The sequence below is a fragment of the Diabrotica virgifera genome, chromosome 3 (genome assembly GCF_917563875.1).
Source record: "Diabrotica virgifera virgifera chromosome 3, PGI_DIABVI_V3a".
Lineage (NCBI taxonomy): Eukaryota > Metazoa > Arthropoda > Insecta > Coleoptera > Chrysomelidae > Diabrotica > Diabrotica virgifera.
This window is the reverse complement of record NC_065445.1, coordinates 24,860,266-24,880,511: the sequence shown is the minus strand read 5'-3', so window position 1 is coordinate 24,880,511 and position 20,246 is coordinate 24,860,266. Positions and strand designations below refer to the sequence as shown.

Sequence of the window (20,246 nt, the reverse complement as noted above, 5' to 3'; positions counted from 1 at the left end):
GGCACTCAATTGTGTGTGAAAAGTGCCTTAAAACTCACCATTGTAACCCAAATTTTTAATAATTACCCCCAGACCGACCCCCGGTCTCCCTCTCAAAAAAAAGTTCATGGCCCCTCCCGAAAATCGGACCTGGATCCGCCCTTGCTGCTTCGTTTGAGCGAGTCCACCAATTTCTGAAAATTTTCAGAGTGCACGTTGGACGCGTTTCCACACGCACAACACTTACGCTCAGTTTCATAATCAGTTAAAGTGGACTTGAAATTTTAAGTTGGTATTTTTTTTAATACCTTTATCGATGCAATAATTCATATGGGTAAATGTCAACTTTAAAGTGAACTTTAATTAATGGTCACTTTAAGTTGATTATGATAAAATGCCCTGATCGGCCCCTGGGCGAGAAGAGTGTAATCCTTGTGTCAAATCCTTGCCCTCTCTTTTACAAAATTTGTATCTGGCTGTGTGGGTTTTACCTTAAAGCAAAAAAAAAAAGGTTGATTATGAAACCGGGCGTTAAACACGTAGCTCTAGCGCGGTTATGTTTTGTTAATTGCAAAACTAGAATTTTTTATTTTAATCAAAAGATTATAGGTTAAAATAAAATAAATTAAAAATAAAATAAAATTTTTATTTTTAATTCAGTTGGAATGCGAAGGCAAAACAATCTTACTTTTCAATTAGAATACGGAGCGCAGTCCAGTCCTCTGAATCGCGATTTTCGGCTCGTATTGGAGCCTCATCGGAGAGAACGTAGGCTTGTTCTCCATACTCCAATTGATCAGCACCGAGAACAAGCCTACGTTCTCTCGGATGAGGCTCCAATACGAGCCGAAAATCCCGATTCAGAGGGCTGGACTGCGCCTTGTATTCTAATCGAAAAGTAAGATTGTTTTGCCTTCGCATTGCAACTGAATTAAAAATAAAAATTTTATTTTATTTTTATATTGGTCTTTACCCCTTCGAGTAACTAGGTCCATTTTCTGTTGGAATTTACCAGTTGAACAGACGGGGTCGTGAATTGTAAGTTTTTTGAATTCGCTCTTGTCTTCTTCGCTTCAGCATCCATTTGGCTTGCAAATTTTAGAAGCCTTGGAGGTGTTACCAAGGAAATGGACCAATAAGTTTTCAATTTAAAAATCTTTTAGTAATATTTTAATATTTTTTAAATATTATTAATAATGCTATTAGGATCGAAAACTTCATCTTTTAAAATAAATTATTTTTGTCGAACAAAAAAGAGGGAGCGATCGTTGAGTCTGTCACCCGCAAAATGTCACTTGAGCGCAGTACAGTTTTGTTGTTACAAAACTCTTAATTTTCAATTGAAAGTACATACTTATAATTAATTACAAAAGATTGTCGATCTCTTGTCCGATAAATTTACAGCTTCGTTTCTTTAGTCCGACAACGTAAATACAGCTCCCGGAACGAACCATGGCCGATGACAAACGCTGTCGACGGTCGTACGCCCACCTAAACTCTACAGTCTCTACACATTTTTGTTTGGGTTTAAGTTAATTTTGATGAATTAACTAAACAAGAATAAAAAACCGCTAAACGCCGTAAAAATGAGTGGCGCATACAATATTCCAGCTACAAAAGATCTGATATGAATATTACGTGGCGCGAAAATGTATTTTCATTTTGATGCAAAACAAAATTCTAGTTTTATTTTAAAAGATTTTTCCATAATATTTGCTAAATTTGAAGTAAAACGCGCCACAAAAGAGTAAATTTGATACAGTTTGAATTTTGAAACTCTTTTGTGGCGCGTTTACTTCAAATTTATCAACTTCCTATATATACTTATCAACTTATCCTATATATACTTATCAACTTCCTATGGGAGACATAATTTCTATTATGAGATCTATCAAACGGACGAAATGGCAGGAACAATACAATAATTCAGACAAAGGAAATTATTACAAAAAAATCCAGCCTACACTTCCCATCAAGACATGGTTTAATCAAGTTTCCAACAAAGGCTTTATCAAAACTATTTGTCGAATAAGAAGTAATCACTGTCTGACTCCAGTCTACAAAAGAGAAATAGGACTTGTAGATAATGATGAATGTTTATGTGGAGAGCTAGCTGATCTACAACATATGCTATTAGAATGCCCTTTACATTTTATTGAAATATCAAACTTTTTTGCCAATCTAGTTCAAGTTAATGTACAATTTCCTTTTAATCTTATATACCTTTTACAATCAAACAATCTAGATGTTTATAAAATTTTGTACAACCATGTTAATTGTTTAAAATTAAAGCTCTGAGAAAAAAAGAAAAAAAAATAAAAAAAAAAAATAATTAAATAAAATAAAAAGTTACTAAGATCTAAACCTCCGCGAGGTTGAATCGGGTTTAGGTCTTAGCGCGATAAAAAAATATACAAAAAAAAAAAAAAAAAAAACTAAAAAAAAAAAATGTAATAAAAAAAATGTTAAAAAATATAATAAAAAAAATAATAAAAAAAACAGTAAAAAAAACAGTAGTACTAATAGTTTTAAATTTAGATACTAAGCATATATTTTGTAAAAGAGAGAATTCAAAACACATTGACTGGCCAGTTGGTTGCTTAAACCAGTGCCAATAAAACATAAACACACACACACACTTCAAATTTAGTAAATATTATGAAAAAATCTTTTAAAATAAAACTAGAATTTTGTTTTGCATCAAAATGAAAATACATTTTCGCGCCACGTAATATTCATATCAGATCTTTTGTAGCTGGAATATTGTATGCGCCACTCATTTTTACGGCGTTTAGCGGTTTTTTTATTCTTGTATCAGGAGTTTTTCAAAGTTATTTATAAATTAAATGTATAAAGTTGAATGCAAAGTTTCTCGATTACACGTTAAGCTTTATAAATGGTCGCCTTTGTCGCATTATCTCCCAAATGATCTAGTGTCCATCGAATGTATACTAGATTTTTTTCTATTCGAAATAGATTATAAAAAATATTGGGATGGCCGGTAAATGAACTCGGATTGCCCGTTGCCAGATCAAATTAGCGTCGTAACCACTACAACTACATAAACCATTTAGGGAATAATCGTTAATTGGATTATACTTTTGTAGCTTAATAACTTCTAAACGGCTTAACCGATTTTGTTCACTAAACATGAGTTTGAAACGTATTGACAAGTAGTATCTTATGCATCTAAGGTCAAGTATGATAACTGAAGCTATTATAGGAATTATTGAGCTTGAAAAACCGTTTTTCCCATAAGAAATAGATTTGATCATACTTATGAAGCCTATAACTTAAAAATTCGAATTTTCCCGGATATAAGGTATACACCGTTAGATTCGTCTAGAGTCCTTCTGCAAACGCTCAGTTTTTGGCGTAATTCGTAGGTTGAAATTTTGAGTAATTGTCGAAAAACCAAAATTTTCAAAGTTTAGTTTTTCAGTTTTTCGGCTATATACTGAGCCGTGTGTATGTCTGATCTTGACAGCTTAGATACCATTTGAAAGCTTAACTCAACGCTATTGATCTGGTGTATTTGCGGTTCTCCTGTCTCTTCTTGAACCGAAGATATATACCGCCAGACAATATGCCGTTTTGTACCTACCAAATCCTATAGCTGGCTTATGGGTAGTCAAAACTCACAAACTACACCGGTTGGAATCGGCCCTCACACCCTCTTCAAACACAGAAGAAAAAATTCAGATCGGTTTAACTTTTCTACACACATACATACATACATACATACATACATACATACATACATACATACATACATACATATCCACAAACGTTTTCCCTTTTTTAAATAAAAATTGACTCATATTTCTGAGCTCGGTAACTTTTGAACGGTATAACCGATTTTCAACATTAGACCTGCGTTGCAAAGGTAATGATCGCTTCTATTAGAAGCCGCAAAGGTCGGACTTAAATTTTCGAAGTTTTTCGGAGTTTTGGGGACGAGAACGAAAAACAGACCCTAAATAGGAAGGGCCTTAAAATCCACACCCTTGAACGAAAATGGATAGTTGACATATGAATGGGTGAGTCTTTTCCTGAACTTTAAGATGGCAGTTGGCCCAATTTTCAATTCAGTCAGATTTAGAAAATCGAAAATTTCGTGTATATAGTGTCGCGTGTAGGAGGTGTAGGTGTGCGCCACTGGCGAGAACTGCCGTTATCTGGTAATAAATATAAAATTGTCGTTTGGCATTAATAAATGATTCAAACGTTCGCCTATGGTTATTTGTCAAAAAGTCGACGTTGACGTAAAAACAACTACGTTAACTATTTTGACAAATAACCATAGGCGGACGTTTGAATCTTAATCTTAATTAATTGAATTTAATTTATCGGACTGGCTATCTGATTAGTACATTCTTTCACGGTTTTTGTGGTAAATTTTAAAGAACCGCCTGGATTGAGATGAAATTTGGCATACGCATAGCTAATATGTCAAAGAAAAAAAGTGATATTGTGCCGATGTGTGCTTTTGCCCTGGGGCTGACTTTCACCCCCTCTTGGGGGTGAAAAAATATATGTCAAAAATAAGTCCGGAAATAGATAAACTGACTAATTTTAAGTAACTTTTGTTCTATAGAGTTTTTTCGCCAAGTCAACACTTTTCGAGTTATTTGCGAGTGAATATGTTCATTTTTCAACAAAATAACCACGTTTTTAGACGGTTTTTCGCAAATAACTCAAAAAGTAAGTATTTTGTCGAAAAAATCGTTCTTAGAAAAAATATAGCCTGTGAAAAAATAAAAAATGGTGTACGCTTGAGTTCTCTGGACCTCGCAGAACCAGAGTTATAACCAATGAAAAATAGGTTCATATTCGCCAAATTTCAAATAAACTATTTCAACGTGAAATATCCAAAAAATAAAGCACTTTTTGGGGAAAACCTATTATAACTCTTTAAAAATGTTTAAAAAAAGCTTTATTCGTTTTTATAAAAAGTTTCTAGCATCAAATTTAAGCAAGTTACGCTCAAAATAAAGTTGCTCCCTTTTGTTTTAAGAAAAAAAAATCGGGAAGATCACCCCCAATTGGCAACCTAAATGAAATGAATCATTACCACTCCACAAATTATTTTTCCACCTACCTCTACCGAAAGTATACTTTTCCGGACCTGATTCTAGGGAGCAAAGTTGTACTTTTCCTCCCTAGGGAGGAAAATATTTTTCCTCCCTAGGGAGGAAAAGTAAAAGTGACGTCTTGGTATTTCATTCATGAAATATAACTTATTGACGCCCTGTACAATATCTATTTTCTCTTACGTAAGTATCTAGCATTTTAACGATTATTTAAAAACACTATGTATTTTGCAGAATGGTAAAAAACAGTAAATTGTTATTCTGATTTAACAATGTTTACATTAATAATTTGACTTATATTTGACAGTTGACAGTTATATTGTACCTACTTGTCAGTTTTAGTTTTAATAAATTTTGTTGGTTAGTTACATAAATAAATTAAGTAAAAATGAAAAGATGACTTGTTATTTGAGGAAGGTGGAAAAACCATATGTATAACATGGGAGTAAAGTGCCTTTTCCTCCCTTGAATGATTACTGCCCTCCGCTACGCGTCGGGCAGTAAACTTCATTCTCGGGAGGAAAAGTAGCACTTTCCTCCCTTGTTATACAAATAGCTATTACTTATGTTGTGTGTGTTTATATGATATGTAAGTTTTCATTGACTCAAAGTGCTTATTTTTGAGAAAATTTGGTTTTAAAATGATTTGGTTTTATTAAAATAAAATTTTTAAAATTTTTAATTTTGAAAAATATGCTTTTTTTCAAAATAACTTAAAAATTGTTAGAGATACCAAAAATCTCAAAAAACAAAAAAGACAATATTGCTTTTCTGAATATCTTGTATTTTTTATTTTTCTGTAAGACAAAAATTTGGTGTTACTAAATTTGCATACACTCCTGATCAGTGACTCGTTCAACCCCTTTTAACTACAGCTCTTGCAAAAATAAGGACTTTGAACCGATGAAACTTACAGATCATATAAACAATACATACACGAGTAAAGAAACTTGTGAAGTGGTAACGATTAAGTTCATCTGAGATACTTTTTAGGAGGTGATTTTGCCGATTTTTTACCAAAAAAAAAGGACTAACTAACTTTATTTTGAGCGTAACTTGTTTACTTTTGATGCTAGAAAATTTTTTTATAAAACAAAAATGAAACCTTTTTTAACACTTTAAATAATTTGTAATGAGTTTTCCCCAAAAAGTGCTTCATTTTTTGGGTATTTCACGTTAAAGTATTCCATTTGGAATTGAACGAATGTGAACCTATTTTTCATTAGCTATAACTCTGCTTTTGCCAGGTATAGAAAGCTAAAATATACACAATTTTTTTTTTTATTTTTTGCGGTCTATATTTTTGCTAAGAATGTTTTTTTCGACAAAATACTTACTTTTGAGTTATTCGCGAAAAACCGTCTAAACGCGCGGTTATCTTGTTGAAAAATGAACATATTCACTCGCAAATAACTCGAAAAGTATTGACTTAATGAAAAAATCTATAAAACAAAAGATACTTAAAATTTGGCAATTTATCCATTTCCGGACTTACTTTGGACGTATATTTTTTCACCCTCCAGAAGGGGTGAAAGCAGTGATGTGGATCACTGGGTGAAAGCCACCTCTAGGGCAAAAGCACACATCGGCACAATATCACTTTTTTCTTTGACTTGTTAGCAATGCGTATGCCAAATTTCATGTCAATCCAAGCGGTTCTTTAAAATTTAGAGGTTTTGCAATATTTTACCATTAACATACTAGATTACCAAGATTGATAACAAAATTGTACCGCCGTAGAGTGAATCTTGCGGGTGTCGGACTCGACAATCGCTCCCTCTTTTTTGTCCGACAAAAACAAATGTTTTGATTAACATTAAAAATTATAGTTTTGCAATAACAAATCTCTCATGAGCCACTCTCTCAAGCTACTTCTAAGATAATTCTTAATAGAATCAAGCAGAAATGTGAAGAGACAATGGGAAACAAACAATTCGGTTTCAGAGAAGGATTGGGAACAAGGGAAGCTTTGTTCTCAATGTTAACATTACTTCAACGATCATGGGAAGTACAGAAACCAATTTACGTCTGCTTTATAGATTTTGAGAAGGCGTTTGATAGAGTTCAACATGATAGGTTGTTTGAATATCTAGAAATGATTGGAATAGATGATAAAGATCTGAGACTTTTACAACATCTATATTGGAATCAAGAAGCTTCTATTCTGGTAGACGGCAAAGAAACAGACAAAATTTGCATTCAAAGAGGTGTCAGACAGGGTTGTGTGTTATCCCCAACTTTGTTTAACGTATACTCAGAAATAATTTTTAATGAAGCCTTGGAAGGACAATGTGGAGTTCGAATTGGGGGAGAAACTATTAACAACATCAGATATGCAGACGACACCGCGATCATGGCTGAAAATATCGAAGATCTTCAATTCCTTATTGATCGAGTCACTAGAGAATGCTCCAATAACGGACTTAACATAAATGCAACAAAGACAAAGTTACTTGTGGTTAGTAAACAAGACGTCGGCCCTATGCAACTAATTGTCAGTGATGAGTCAATAACAAAAGTTAACTATTTTAAATACCTAGGATGTTGGATAAACGAGACACTAAATCCGGATGAAGAAATTAAAACTCGTATAGAAATTGCAAGAGGAGCATTTATGAAACTTAGATCTATTCTGAGCAACTCTCAGCTGAACTCACAACTAAGAATCAAGTTCCTAAAATGTTATGTGTATCCTGTTTTACTATATGGATGTGAAACCTGGATCATGAAGGTTAACATGATGAACAAATTAGAAGCCTTTGAGATGTGGTCGTATCGTAGAATGCTCAGAATATCTTGGGTTCAACGCATTTCAAACAGAGAAGTCTTAAACAGAGTAGGTCAAGGCGAAGGTGACTTAATGAAGATGATAAAAAAGAGAAAACTTGAATATCTGGGGCATATAATGAGAGGTAGCAGATACAGGATGCTGCAGTTAATACTCAATGGAAAGATCGACGGAAAAAGAGGAATTGGTCGAAAGAAATATTCATGGCTCCGAAACCTTCGTCAATGGACTGGCTTATCAACAGATCAATTGTTACATGCCTCACAAGATCGAGAACGATATCGGCAAATTGTTATGGAAGCTACCCACGCCTAAAAATTTGGGCACGGTACTTAAAGAAGAAGAAGAATAACAAAACATTACCGCGCTAGAGCTACAAATTCAGGTCTTGTGCAAGCGGAAACGGGTCCAACCTGCACTCTGAAAATTTTCAGAAAGTGTTAGAGTCGCTCAAACGAAGCACTTAAAACCATTTTTAAGACTTTTGTAATCATTTTCAAAAAAGGACGGTGTACTGAAGACTATAATTATATGAAGTAAGAAACAATTTATAAACTTACCTTTCATACGTCGATTTTGCAGCTAGTTGCTTAGCAATTTTTTTATTTGCTCCTTCTCCAAAACCCGTAAGGCCCGCATAGTAACATTCAATAACATATGTACCAGCGCGTGGTCTGTCGATATATATAGGAGAACTTAAACGATTTTTCTGTGCGTGTTCATTGAGGAAGGAAATATAGTTAGTAGCATCAAAGGAAATCGATGTGTTTACGGTGGTACTAGTCTTAATATTGTTTCCCAGTAATATAAGAGCTTCTTCAGCTGCCCTTTGTTTGGCTTCCTTTTTTGTAAAAGCATTACCATGGGCTGTAATGCCACCTACTTTTACGGTACATGTAAAACCATATCCTTGGTTCGCAGGATCTCCATAAATATAAACTGGTTTACTCCTTACAAACTTTTCTTCCAAAATTGAAATAGGTGACCTGATCATTGTAACATCTACAAAGAAAACAATAATAAACAAAACATGTTTGAATAAGTAGGTATATACAGTAGAGGAAAGTATTTAATGTACGCTGGTTCCTAAAAAAACTGATACGACTCTTAGTAAGATTTGATTATTTTGAGCAGTGTATGATTGGTTTGACATTATATTATATTTATTATGACAGACAAAAATAATAAAATAAACAAACAGTAATTTTTTTTTGAGGTTGAACAGAATAAGTTATCTGACAAATTTTAAGATTTGGCAGTGACAGTGACAGCATGTAAATAATAAGTATTTATCCTTCAAAATACACTGCTCAATTTTCTACAACATACCCTTTAAGAGTCGTATCAGTTTTTTTGGAACCAGCTTTACGTATTCACTTTAAACGGTAAGACGTGAGAGAAACATATTTAAATTGGCATAGCGATTCAAGTATTAGCTACTCGAAACAAATCCAGAGAAGTTCACCATTGTTGCCAAAGTTATTGTTTTTAGTTGACATGTCTAACATTTGGAAAATGTGCTAAGACAATAGTTAAGCAAATTTATTTAAATGACAGTTTTACTATTATGACAGAATTTACTATTATGAAGATGTTCAGTCCGTCTAATTTACTTACCGTTGCACGTCATTATCTACGCTAGTGATCTAAGTTGACATAGTTGCCAAAGTATAAAAAAATTCTGAATCCATTTTAAATCAAATAGATCACATAATTATTGTAAACGTGGATTATACAACAAAACAAATTAATATTCAATGTAAATAAATAAAAACTTTAGAAATGGAGAACAAAAATTAAGTTATAATCTTAAGTTAAAGTAAATAATAAAAACAGTAAATATAATAAAACAAATACTTATAGTAAAGAATATAAACAAATATGAAGTGTCATCACCGCAACTGTCAAATAAATGTTACCAATTTATTCTAAAATGTCACCTTCGTTCGATTACAGTTACAGTGTGATCCGAGCAAATGTGCTTCATAAAAACGCTCTATAATCCATTTATATAAATTAAATGAAACATATTATTGTGTATTTATTTAGGTTAACATTAATAGAAATCTTCAAATATAATTTCTACACGTATATAATAAAATATGTCTAGTGGCTGTAATTCCAGTGAACTAGGAAAAATGATTCTAAAAAAGAACACACCTACCGCCTAAATATTTCGTGTTGGTATCATGTGACGTCACAGGCTATGACGCGGATGACGTGCAACGGTAAGTAAATTAGACGAAGTATATGTAGTAGTGAATGTAAGTTCACCATTGTTGTCAAAGTTATTGTTTTTATTTGACATGTCTTTTTTAACATTTGGAAAATGTGCTAAGACAAATAGTTGGGCAAATTTATTTAAATGACAGTTTTACTATTATGACAGAATTTACTATTATGAAGATGTATGTACCCTTGGTATGGGGTTGATCAGTCGGAATATACTTAATTACCCATTAGTACTTTATTGGTGGTTCATTACAAGAACAATGTGGATAGTACTCAGCTGATGACGGAAATCATTATATCGCTATCCCGGTGGAACAATGACGCAACTACAAAAGTGTAACTTTTCAGGAGAGCCAAAAATATAAAATTATTTTATTTAATACCTCATGCAATGAAGCACAATGGAGATACTGGATTAGTATTGCAGTTATACTTGGCCACCGTGATATTAGGTGATATACTGTAACTCTACTACACATTCGAAATATTTTTCATCCCTAAATTTGATCCCCAATTGCAATTACGCAGGAGCGTCATTTGAAATTTTGTTTGGGGGGGGGGGGCAAGCACTATATATACAATACATTATATATGATGTTATGATGAATATTGATGTATTTTTTGTAAATTTCAGTCATTTTTTAGGGCCGGGGGGAGGGGGGCAAATGCCCCCCCTGGACGCCCAAATGACGCCCCTGCAATTACGTCATTGTTGCCACAGTTATTTTGTGGCAACAATGACGTAATTGCAATTGGGGATCAAAAGCAATGAAAAATTAAGAATTTAGTTTTAGAAAGAAAAATTTAGAATTTAGTTTTAAAGATAATATTTATCTTTAACCCGGCACCTGCCACGTGGGGTGCTACCAGCACCCCATAACACATTTTTATCAAATATTTGGTATTTCAAGTTTGTTAACCGAGCTGTGCGTCATAGTAGCTTTCTATAATATTATATAGCAGAGATATGTTAGTGTTTGAAGTGGTTATTTAGTGTCATTCTGAACTTATACCTCTAAAGTCGAATTGGGGTGTCATCATCTGGCACTTTAAGTTTTAATTTTTTTTTTGTATTTTTGATAAACATGTCAAATTTACATTTTTTATTGAAATAACTGATTTAAATTATTAATATAGACTCTACACTCACTAAATCTAAATTTTTTTAGATATTTTACTTAACTTCATTTATTATGGCTTGGTGCTTGCTAATTTGCTTATAACACCTTTTTCATTTTATTTTTTAACTTTTGTAACATATTAGTGGCTAATAAGTTAATAAAACATGTTTTTTTATATTCTTGTGTTACTCGACACATTATTTAATTTTTTAAACAAGTAGATCACAGAAAATTTTTAAGGGGTGCTGTGAGCACCCCACGTGACAGTTGGCGCCTTGCAAAGCCACGTGGCAGGTGCCGGGTTAAAACTAAATTCTAAATTTTCATATATAATATTCTAAATAATTTCCACAGACATACTTATTTTTTTTTAATTTTGGTTATCTAGCTAGTTCTGAAAGGTGGCGTGGAAATAAGGACAAAAAGTCATTGGAAAAGTTTATTAAACAAATTGAAAATTGTAGTAAAAGCAAACATTTTTAATAAAAAGGAACTTAAAAATAAAATTGAAATTACAAAAAAAGTATCACCAAAAAATTGAATCGTAAAAGGCTTTACAAAATCCAGGAATTATATGTTTTGAAAGCAATTGTTTCAAATCTTTTAGTTTGTTATCACCTAAAGCAGTGGTTCCCAAACTTTTATGTCTGGCAACCCACCTTCTGAAGTTTTTTCATATTCGCGACACATCCCTCACCCATGATGATAGAAAAAAAATAAGGAACAGTGTCACTGTACGCTACACAGCTGCTGTAAGAGCCACGCCGCGACCCACCTGAAATCCGCCCGCGACCCACTAGTGGGTCGCGATCCGCCGGTTGGGAAACGCTGACCTAAAGGAATTATTATAGAGTAAGCAATAGGCATCTGGCATTTCGGTGAAAACTATTCGGACGAACACCGACTCCTTCTTTTTTGGCAAACATCAAACATCCACGTTGGTTATTTATAACTTTATTTATACAGAAATTAATCTATCCCTTTTAAGATTTAAAGTAACATTACTTCAGTTATCATTAAGTTAACATCCAGTCCATTTCATTGTACAGCGCTTTTACATCGTAAAACTCAGTGAAATCCATTTCTTTAACCGTTAAAGGAGCTCCTGTTATTTTAGCATTCCTAATTAATTCCTTCTTGACTAAGACAGCATTACTAAGTGTTGGTGTTTGTGGGATCTTGGTGTATATTTATATCTGCTTCTTCTTCTTCTGATGATGATGATACCTCAGTAGTGGAAGGATGATAGTCGTCACTGGAAAATTTATCATTCATTTAAATCTAATAATATCATAAAAATAGTACTTACATAAAATGCACTTACGTCAATGTTGCCTCACAATATGGAGAAATCCAGATGAAAATGACACAAAATACAGTTACGTCAAGGTTTCAATAACATAAAATACAATTGCGTCAATGTAGCACCGTAGGTACAAACACACACTCGACCCAGATGAAAATGACACAAAATACAGTTACGTCAAGGTTTCAATAACATAAAATACAATTGCGTCAATGTAGCACCGTAGGTACAAACACACACTCGACCTATCGAAGCACAACTGTACATTATGTCATTGTTTTTCCGAGGTCGCCACATACGGCAAATTTCACATTTTAGAACGACAAAAGTCAATTTTCAAATAATATAACAACTAAGCCAAAGTAACTTTTATCTATTCTCTGATAATCAGTCTATTCGTAAAGAAAGGGTTTCTATTGAAAAGGGCATCAGGGGATCATGCGGATGAACATAGGGTCAGCTACTACCTGCCAGCACTACCCGTCAGCCTTTATTTGCGTTTGAATCTTCAACGTAGTTGGTGCTCTCCTGTATTTTTGTCTAGTGACCGTGTCAAACTTTTTACCATGGAAGCTGAAGCGTCAGGTATGTACTTGTAAATGATATAATTATTGCACTTAAACATTAAAGGATATATATGTAAAAATAATAATTTATAAATGAGAGTTCTGTAGTCGAATTTTACTCAAATTTAAATATTTACTTTAGCTTATACAAAAAGTACCGTTTAGTACCGTTAACTTTTTTTGTTTCTAATAATCTGCATATATTTGTGATTCCAATGCAGGTAGAAACACTTCCCCTCATGTCCCCCATAAATAATAGTATCTCTTTGTTCGCAGGTAGTCGTGATTACCCTGGATCTCGTGAAAAGAAAATTCGTAAATAGGAACTATTTGTTGTGTTAAAAAAAGATCATTTTTTCAATTTATCATCATCGCAGTGCATTAAAAGATTACAAAAGTACATTGTAGAAAAGTTTAGTGTTAGTGAAAGTGTTCCCCTAACAACTGCTATAAAACTATTTGTATCAAAACTTTGATCCAAGTGGCGAACTTGTAAATACATGATTGACCGCTTTGAAAAGAACAATATTGTATGGCTTAATGGATACTTGACGATACAAAGTATGTCACAGCAGACACCTCCAGATAACAGAAGACGCGGAAGACCACGAAAACTCTTCGATTGCAGCTCTGATCGCAGTAAGCAAAGACAAATTGAACCCTTTGTCTCTGAAATGAGTTCAAGCGAGATTTGCTTGGCTGCACAGTCAAGCTTAATAAAATCAGGCAAAAGAACCGCAGCGCAAGTTGTAAAGTTAGTTACAACTTCCAACACCAAGAAGTTTGAGAAAAATGAAATATGCGCGTGAGTCAACTTTAACAGTGCAACAATACACTAATACACTCCCGATGAAGCTCTGGCACTTGTAGTCGATTTAGGCCTTACTAAAGAGGATTACATAACGATGCAAAGGGGAGCAAAGAAAAGAGGAGCAGACATTTATCCCTCATACCCAATACTTACAAAAGCTAAGAAAAGTTGTTACCCATCAAATATTAAAATCACAGAAACAGAAGCTTCAGTACCTCATCTCTTCAGAAGCTCATCCTCAGAGATTTAATTTTTTTAATAATTTCATTTTTATAATTCTACACTTAATTGTATAAAGGCGTAGTTTAAAACACTTTTTTATTTATTTATTTTATGTATGTTAAGACTACCAACATTTTTGACTACTGAAGAAGTTTTGTGTTTAGACGAAGAATCCTCAGAGATTTAACATTTTTAATAATTTTATTTTTATAATTCTACACTTAATTGTATTATCTAATAAATTCGTAGTTTAAAACACTTTTTTATATATTTTTATTTATTTATTTTTTATGTATTTTATTATTTTTATAATTCTACACTTAATTGTATTATCTAATGAATGCGTAGTTTAAAATACTTTTTTATTTATTTTTATTTATTTATTTTTTATTTATTTTATTATTTTTATTATTTTATTTAAAACCAAAATCGTATAAAAACCCAAAATCGAATAAAAAAAATTAAGACTACCAACATTTTTGTGCAACTTATGCAACTTATTCGTACAAGCAGTAATAAATTTAAGGTTGTTGAAATGCAACAGGTTGATTTCTTTGATTTTGCTGCTTTGCGTAAAGGTCCTCTTATTATGCGAAAAAAGATTGCGGTGGCAATAATTTTAAGTGGTTTGACGTTAAATGCCTTTCTTACGGACGCGATTTCGGTAGTATTAATTATAAAACATCCCTTCAGCAAAATGAGCCGTTCAAAACTATTTCTTTCAAAAGAACAACAAGACAAACAAGAAATTTTATATTGCAGCCGATTACGGACCAACAGTTGGCAATAAGTGAAGAGAAGAAGCGAGATTTCATTTATTTGCTACCTTTAATACCGGAATACTTTCATCACTTTTACAAGAATCTAAAGACTGCTGCCGATGTTTGAGACGTAGATACGAACTTGGACAGAGACGAGAGTGACTTATAATAATGTTTATTTAATAAATATTGATTTTGTATATTGAAGACTTAATAAAAATTGTTACTCATAGTACCTTTCTTGAATTGTAAGTATTTATGTTCCCTAAATAGTATCTGCCTTAACCACTTAAGTCAAATTTTCCAGTTGAACATAATAACTGATAGTTCAGAGAAATAAGGAAAAAAAATATCGTGTTGGTGACACATCCCCCTCCAGGCTGAAACCAAATTTTTCGAGTAATATGGTCATCTATAATAATAACCTATATGTTTCCTGCAGCCGATTTTGATGATATACATAGTTATAAACAAATGAAGATCAAAAAACGGTAAATTTTCGCTGTTTTCGTCTATTACTAAAAAATGGGGAATTTTAAACAAATTTGAGAGTAACAAACTCATAAACCGTATAAAAAACTTCAATATGGCGTTCGCTGAATATGTCTATCCTTATTGGTTACTTAGAAAATTGCCAAATAAATCATAAATTTTGAGTTTTTATAAATATTCATAACTTATGTAAAAATTAACTTAGAGCCTTCTTATTACACAGAATGCTGAGACTTATGGTGCTTAAATTATACCCTAAATTTCAAAGCAATTGGTCAAATAGTTTAAAAGTTATTTAATTTGTTTATCCAAAATTAATTTTTTTTGCAACACTGTAAGTCAGAAAATGATGAAGTTACAGTAATATTTTGGATAGTTTATGAAAGAAGAAAATTTACAGTATTAATTTAATTTAAAAAAAATGACAAAAAATAATTATAAATATTGCAAAATAATTTTCCAAAAACATGTGAATTAAAAAATTGGGGGGGCTAACTTTGTCCCTAAATGTCATAGAACAGTTGTTTTTCTTTCTAAATGTGTATAAAAATTCAGTCTTTCTAAATATGAAAAAATAATTTTTCTACGGGTAACGGTTAAAAAGTTATTCTAATTGTTTATAAGTAAGCAAAAAATCGACATGTTTTTGCAAAATAATTTTACACTGTTTAAAATTATTTTTTGTCATTTATTTTTAATTAAGGTAATAGTATAAATGTTCTTCTTTCATAAACTGTCCGAAGTATTATTGTAACCTCATAATTTTCTGACTTATAGTGTTGCAAAAAAAATGAATTTGGGAAAAACAAATTAAATAACTTTTAAACTATTTGACCAATTGCTTTGAAATTTAAAATATAATTTAAGTACAAGAAGTCTCGGCATTCCGTGTAATAAGAAGATTCTAAGTTAATTTTTACCTAAGTTATGAATATTTATAAAAACTCAATATTTATGATTTATTTTGCAATTTTCTAAGCAACCAATAAGGATGGACATATTCAGCGAATGCCATATTGAAGTTTTTTATACGATTTATGAGTTTCTTTCTCTCAAATTTGTTTAAAGTGCTTAACTTTTTGGTAATAGACGAAAAAAGCGATAATTTACCGTTTTTCGATCTTCATTTGTTTATAACTATGTATATCATCAAAATCGGCTGCAGGAAACATATAGGTTAATAATATAGATGTCCATTCTACTCAAAAAATTTGGTTTCGGCCTGGAGGGGGATGTGTCACGAGAAAAACCTTATTTCTCTGGACTATGAAGTCAGTTATTTTATTGTTTAATGATAATGCATTAATATGGATAGCACAGTTGAAAGGCTCATAAATAATATCATACAAATACATTATAAAAGAGAATACAGTCGGAAAAATGAACGAATACCCATGAACGAACATATAAAACACGCTCGTATTTTTCTGTCACCGTGTCACAAAGAAAATTGTCCAGTGCAACTACATGTAACAATAATTATTACATATACTTGCGCTGGCCAATTTTTTGTGTGACACGGTGACAGGAAAATACGAGCGTGTTTTATATGTTCGTTCATGGGTATTCTTTCATTTTTCCTACTGTATGTGCCTTTAAACTGTTTCACCAGAAACTTTAAACCTTCCCCTGTAAAATTTTTCTTATTTTCAATTTAAGACTTAAGTGTTTATTCCTTCCGGGTCTAGAATTGGAGTCGTCGCTCCGCTCCTCCTCCAAACAATTGTCTTCGATCGGTATAAAACCCTTACCGTTCTCTCCATACTTAATATACTATTTAGTGACATGGCATTTTAGTTAAATCTGACAGTTGTCACATTTTATTTGCAATTTGGCATAAAAACAAATCAATATTGTCTATTGCATTTATAAAATGGTATTTTCTTTGACTTGTATAGTCTTATACATTGTACAGATTATATTCGTAGATATATTATATCATTCGAATATAATTTTTTTTTGATTATAGCGCCATCTATTGACAACTAGAATAAATGTTATAAATGTCACCGACGAAATGTAATCACCGACCTGCGTTTTTTTCTGTCACATGCAATTTAATGCGTTAGAAAGAAATCGAAAAACTGTGACGCACTGAAAGATCCTCATGAGAAAAAGCATATGTAATATTTTTAATGGATCTATCCCTCGCTAATTTCAAAACCGTTATACAAGGCCTGGTTCTGTCCATTCAGCAAAACCGAAAACATCCAAAAATGCTTAACGAACTTTTCCCAGAAACACATATCTAAACAAAATATTATATAAATTGCTGAGTCGTATTTTGTTGAAGTGTGTGTTTATATTATTACTCCATCGCTCAATTGAATGTCTTAATTTTAACCGTTTTGAAATACAGGGTGTGTATAAAACAGAAATCTGGAATTAATCCAATATTATTCAAATGGCTCGAACACTAAATATTTTTGAAATGTTTTGTTAATATCATTCGATTAGAAATAAAAACAAAATTTTTTGTTACATCTAAAATTTTTTGTGAAAAAAAACTTATTTGACCGGCCTGTCCGGTGATTGCACCGATTCATTTATATGGCCAGGACGCTACTGGCACCATGGTTTTTTCTGTACAACATTTTGATCTAAAACTTTCCAAAATACTTCTTTGTACTCTATATTTTAACATAAACGTGATTAAAAAGCTAAAATTCAAATTTCATCACTCAACTTTTGCGCTTAAACTTTACAATTCAGGAATCTTCACCTTTTACTTTAAAAGAATCATAACTTTTATTAGAACAACACGGAAAGCTTGAAACAAGTTACATTGTATTCAGAAAAATGTCTACTATAAAAATTTCAGAAATGAAACAGAATTGTAGCGAGTTAAACTCAAAAAAACACTTGATTTTATTTTTTTATGGTAAAATTGCGATTTTGACATTGTTCCCCCCTACCCCCACATGAAATTCAAAAAAAAATCTCATTTTCGTTTTCAGCAACATCAAAAACATGAAGTAGAAATATGACCAAAATTGGTCTTTCACCACACCCTGGTCAGTACCCTGGCCATTTTTGGGGTGCTTGCCGCTCGCCTATTACATACGTTATAAATATACAGGGTGTAACAAAAATACAGGTCATAAATTTAATCACATATTCTGGGACCAAAAATAGTTTGATTGAACCTAACTTACCTTTTGCACATAAAATGTGCACATAAAAAAAGTTACAACCCTTTGAAGTTACAAAATGAAAATCGATTTTTTTCAATATATCGAAAACTATTAGAGATTTTTTATTGAAAATGGACATGTGGCATTATTATGGCAGTAGCATCTTAAGAAAAAATTATAGTGACATTTGGACACTCCATAAAAATTTTATGGCGGTATTTTCCCTTTAAACCCCCCAGACTTTTGTGTACGTTCCAACAGCATTAAAAAATAAATTAAAATATTATTGTAGTACCATTAGTTAAAAACGATATTTTTAAAACTTTTTTACCTCTTAGTACTTTTTCAAAAAGTCAGTTTTTATCGAGATATTTTGAATATTTGTCAAATCCAGCACATATTATTTTTGTATATGATTAAGTGCGATTAACTGGCTAATTGGCTCTGCCAAAGCCATTTTTCAAAAAAAAAGTGCGATTATGGAGACTTAGTAATAATTTATGAAAATTTATGTATTTAGGTATATTTTGAACCATATTAAAAAAGAAGTCATATCTCGATAAAAGGTGCCTTCTCGAAAAAATACAAAGAGGCAAAAAAGTTTTAAAAACACTGTGTTTAACTAATGGTACCGCAGTAATATTTTACTTGAAACGTACACAAACATTTGGGGGTTTAAAAGAACAAAACCCCCATAAAATTTTTATGTAAACATATTAAAAAATAAGCCTCAACTCGATAAAAACTGCCTTATCGAAAAAATACTAAGAGGCAAAAAAGTTTTAAGAATATTGAATTTAACTAATGGTACCAAAATAATAATTTAATTGAGACGTACACAAAAGTTTGGGTGGTTTAAGGGAACAAAACCACCATAAAATTTTTATGGGGTGCACAAATTTTGCTATAATTTTTCTTTAAGATTTTCCTGCCATAAGAATGCCACATGTTCATTTTCAATAAAAAATCGATTTTCGATATATTCGAAAAAATCGATTTTCATTTTGTAACTTCAAAGGGCTGTAACTTTTTATGTGCATATTTGTACTAAGAACTATTTTTGGTCCCAGAATATGTGATTAAATTTATTACCTGTATTTTTGTTACACCCTGTATAGTATATGGACTATGACGTTTAATATGAAGTATGTATGATGTTTATAAAATTTATAAATATTTGCTAACTTTCATGTTTACAGAAATTTTAAAGTACATGCCCATAAGTTAGATGATCCAATGCATTAAAAGATAATAATGTATAGAATTTTCCTAATTATAATGGATATAAATAAACGATAAAATAATATTATCTATCATATTTTAAGATGACAAAATTGATAATTCTGCTGATAAGCTGCAATAAATAGTAGAAAGTTGATAATGAAATTGTCTGAATAAGTACTTATTGTAATAACTTACATTATTCCACATTAAACATATAACTTGATATTAACAGCAACTAAATAGCTCAACTCTTCTGTCTTTGATCTGCTAATTCTAATTTATAAAAAAAAACTAATTATCGCGACTATTGTCTGGGAATCACAAATTGGTTTGACAGATCTCACAGTAACACTGTATTTGTGTAAAAAAAGTTTTACCACTTCTAAAATGCTTATCTATGTGTCAATAATATAACTAATAATCTATCTATATTATGTACTTTACCACTGCACTGAAACATGAACGAACATGATAAAATTAAAAACAAGAACAAGAGACAAAATTCAAACACTCAAAT

At 31.8% G+C, this 20,246-nt stretch overlaps 1 protein-coding gene across 1 annotated transcript in view; it reads right to left on the bottom strand.

Annotated features, from left to right (window-relative positions):
• LOC114349509 (uncharacterized) overlaps positions 1 to 20,246 on the bottom strand; it is a 37,414-nt gene extending 17,168 nt beyond the window's left edge. The window contains exons 1-2 of the mRNA XM_028299906.2: positions 20,174 to 20,246; positions 8,421 to 8,862 (exon numbers count right to left, since the gene is read on the bottom strand). Coding sequence (XP_028155707.2) covers positions 8,421 to 8,862; positions 20,174 to 20,189 — 458 coding nt within the window. The 5' untranslated portion in view covers positions 20,190 to 20,246. The remainder of the gene's footprint in view (positions 1 to 8,420; positions 8,863 to 20,173) is intronic.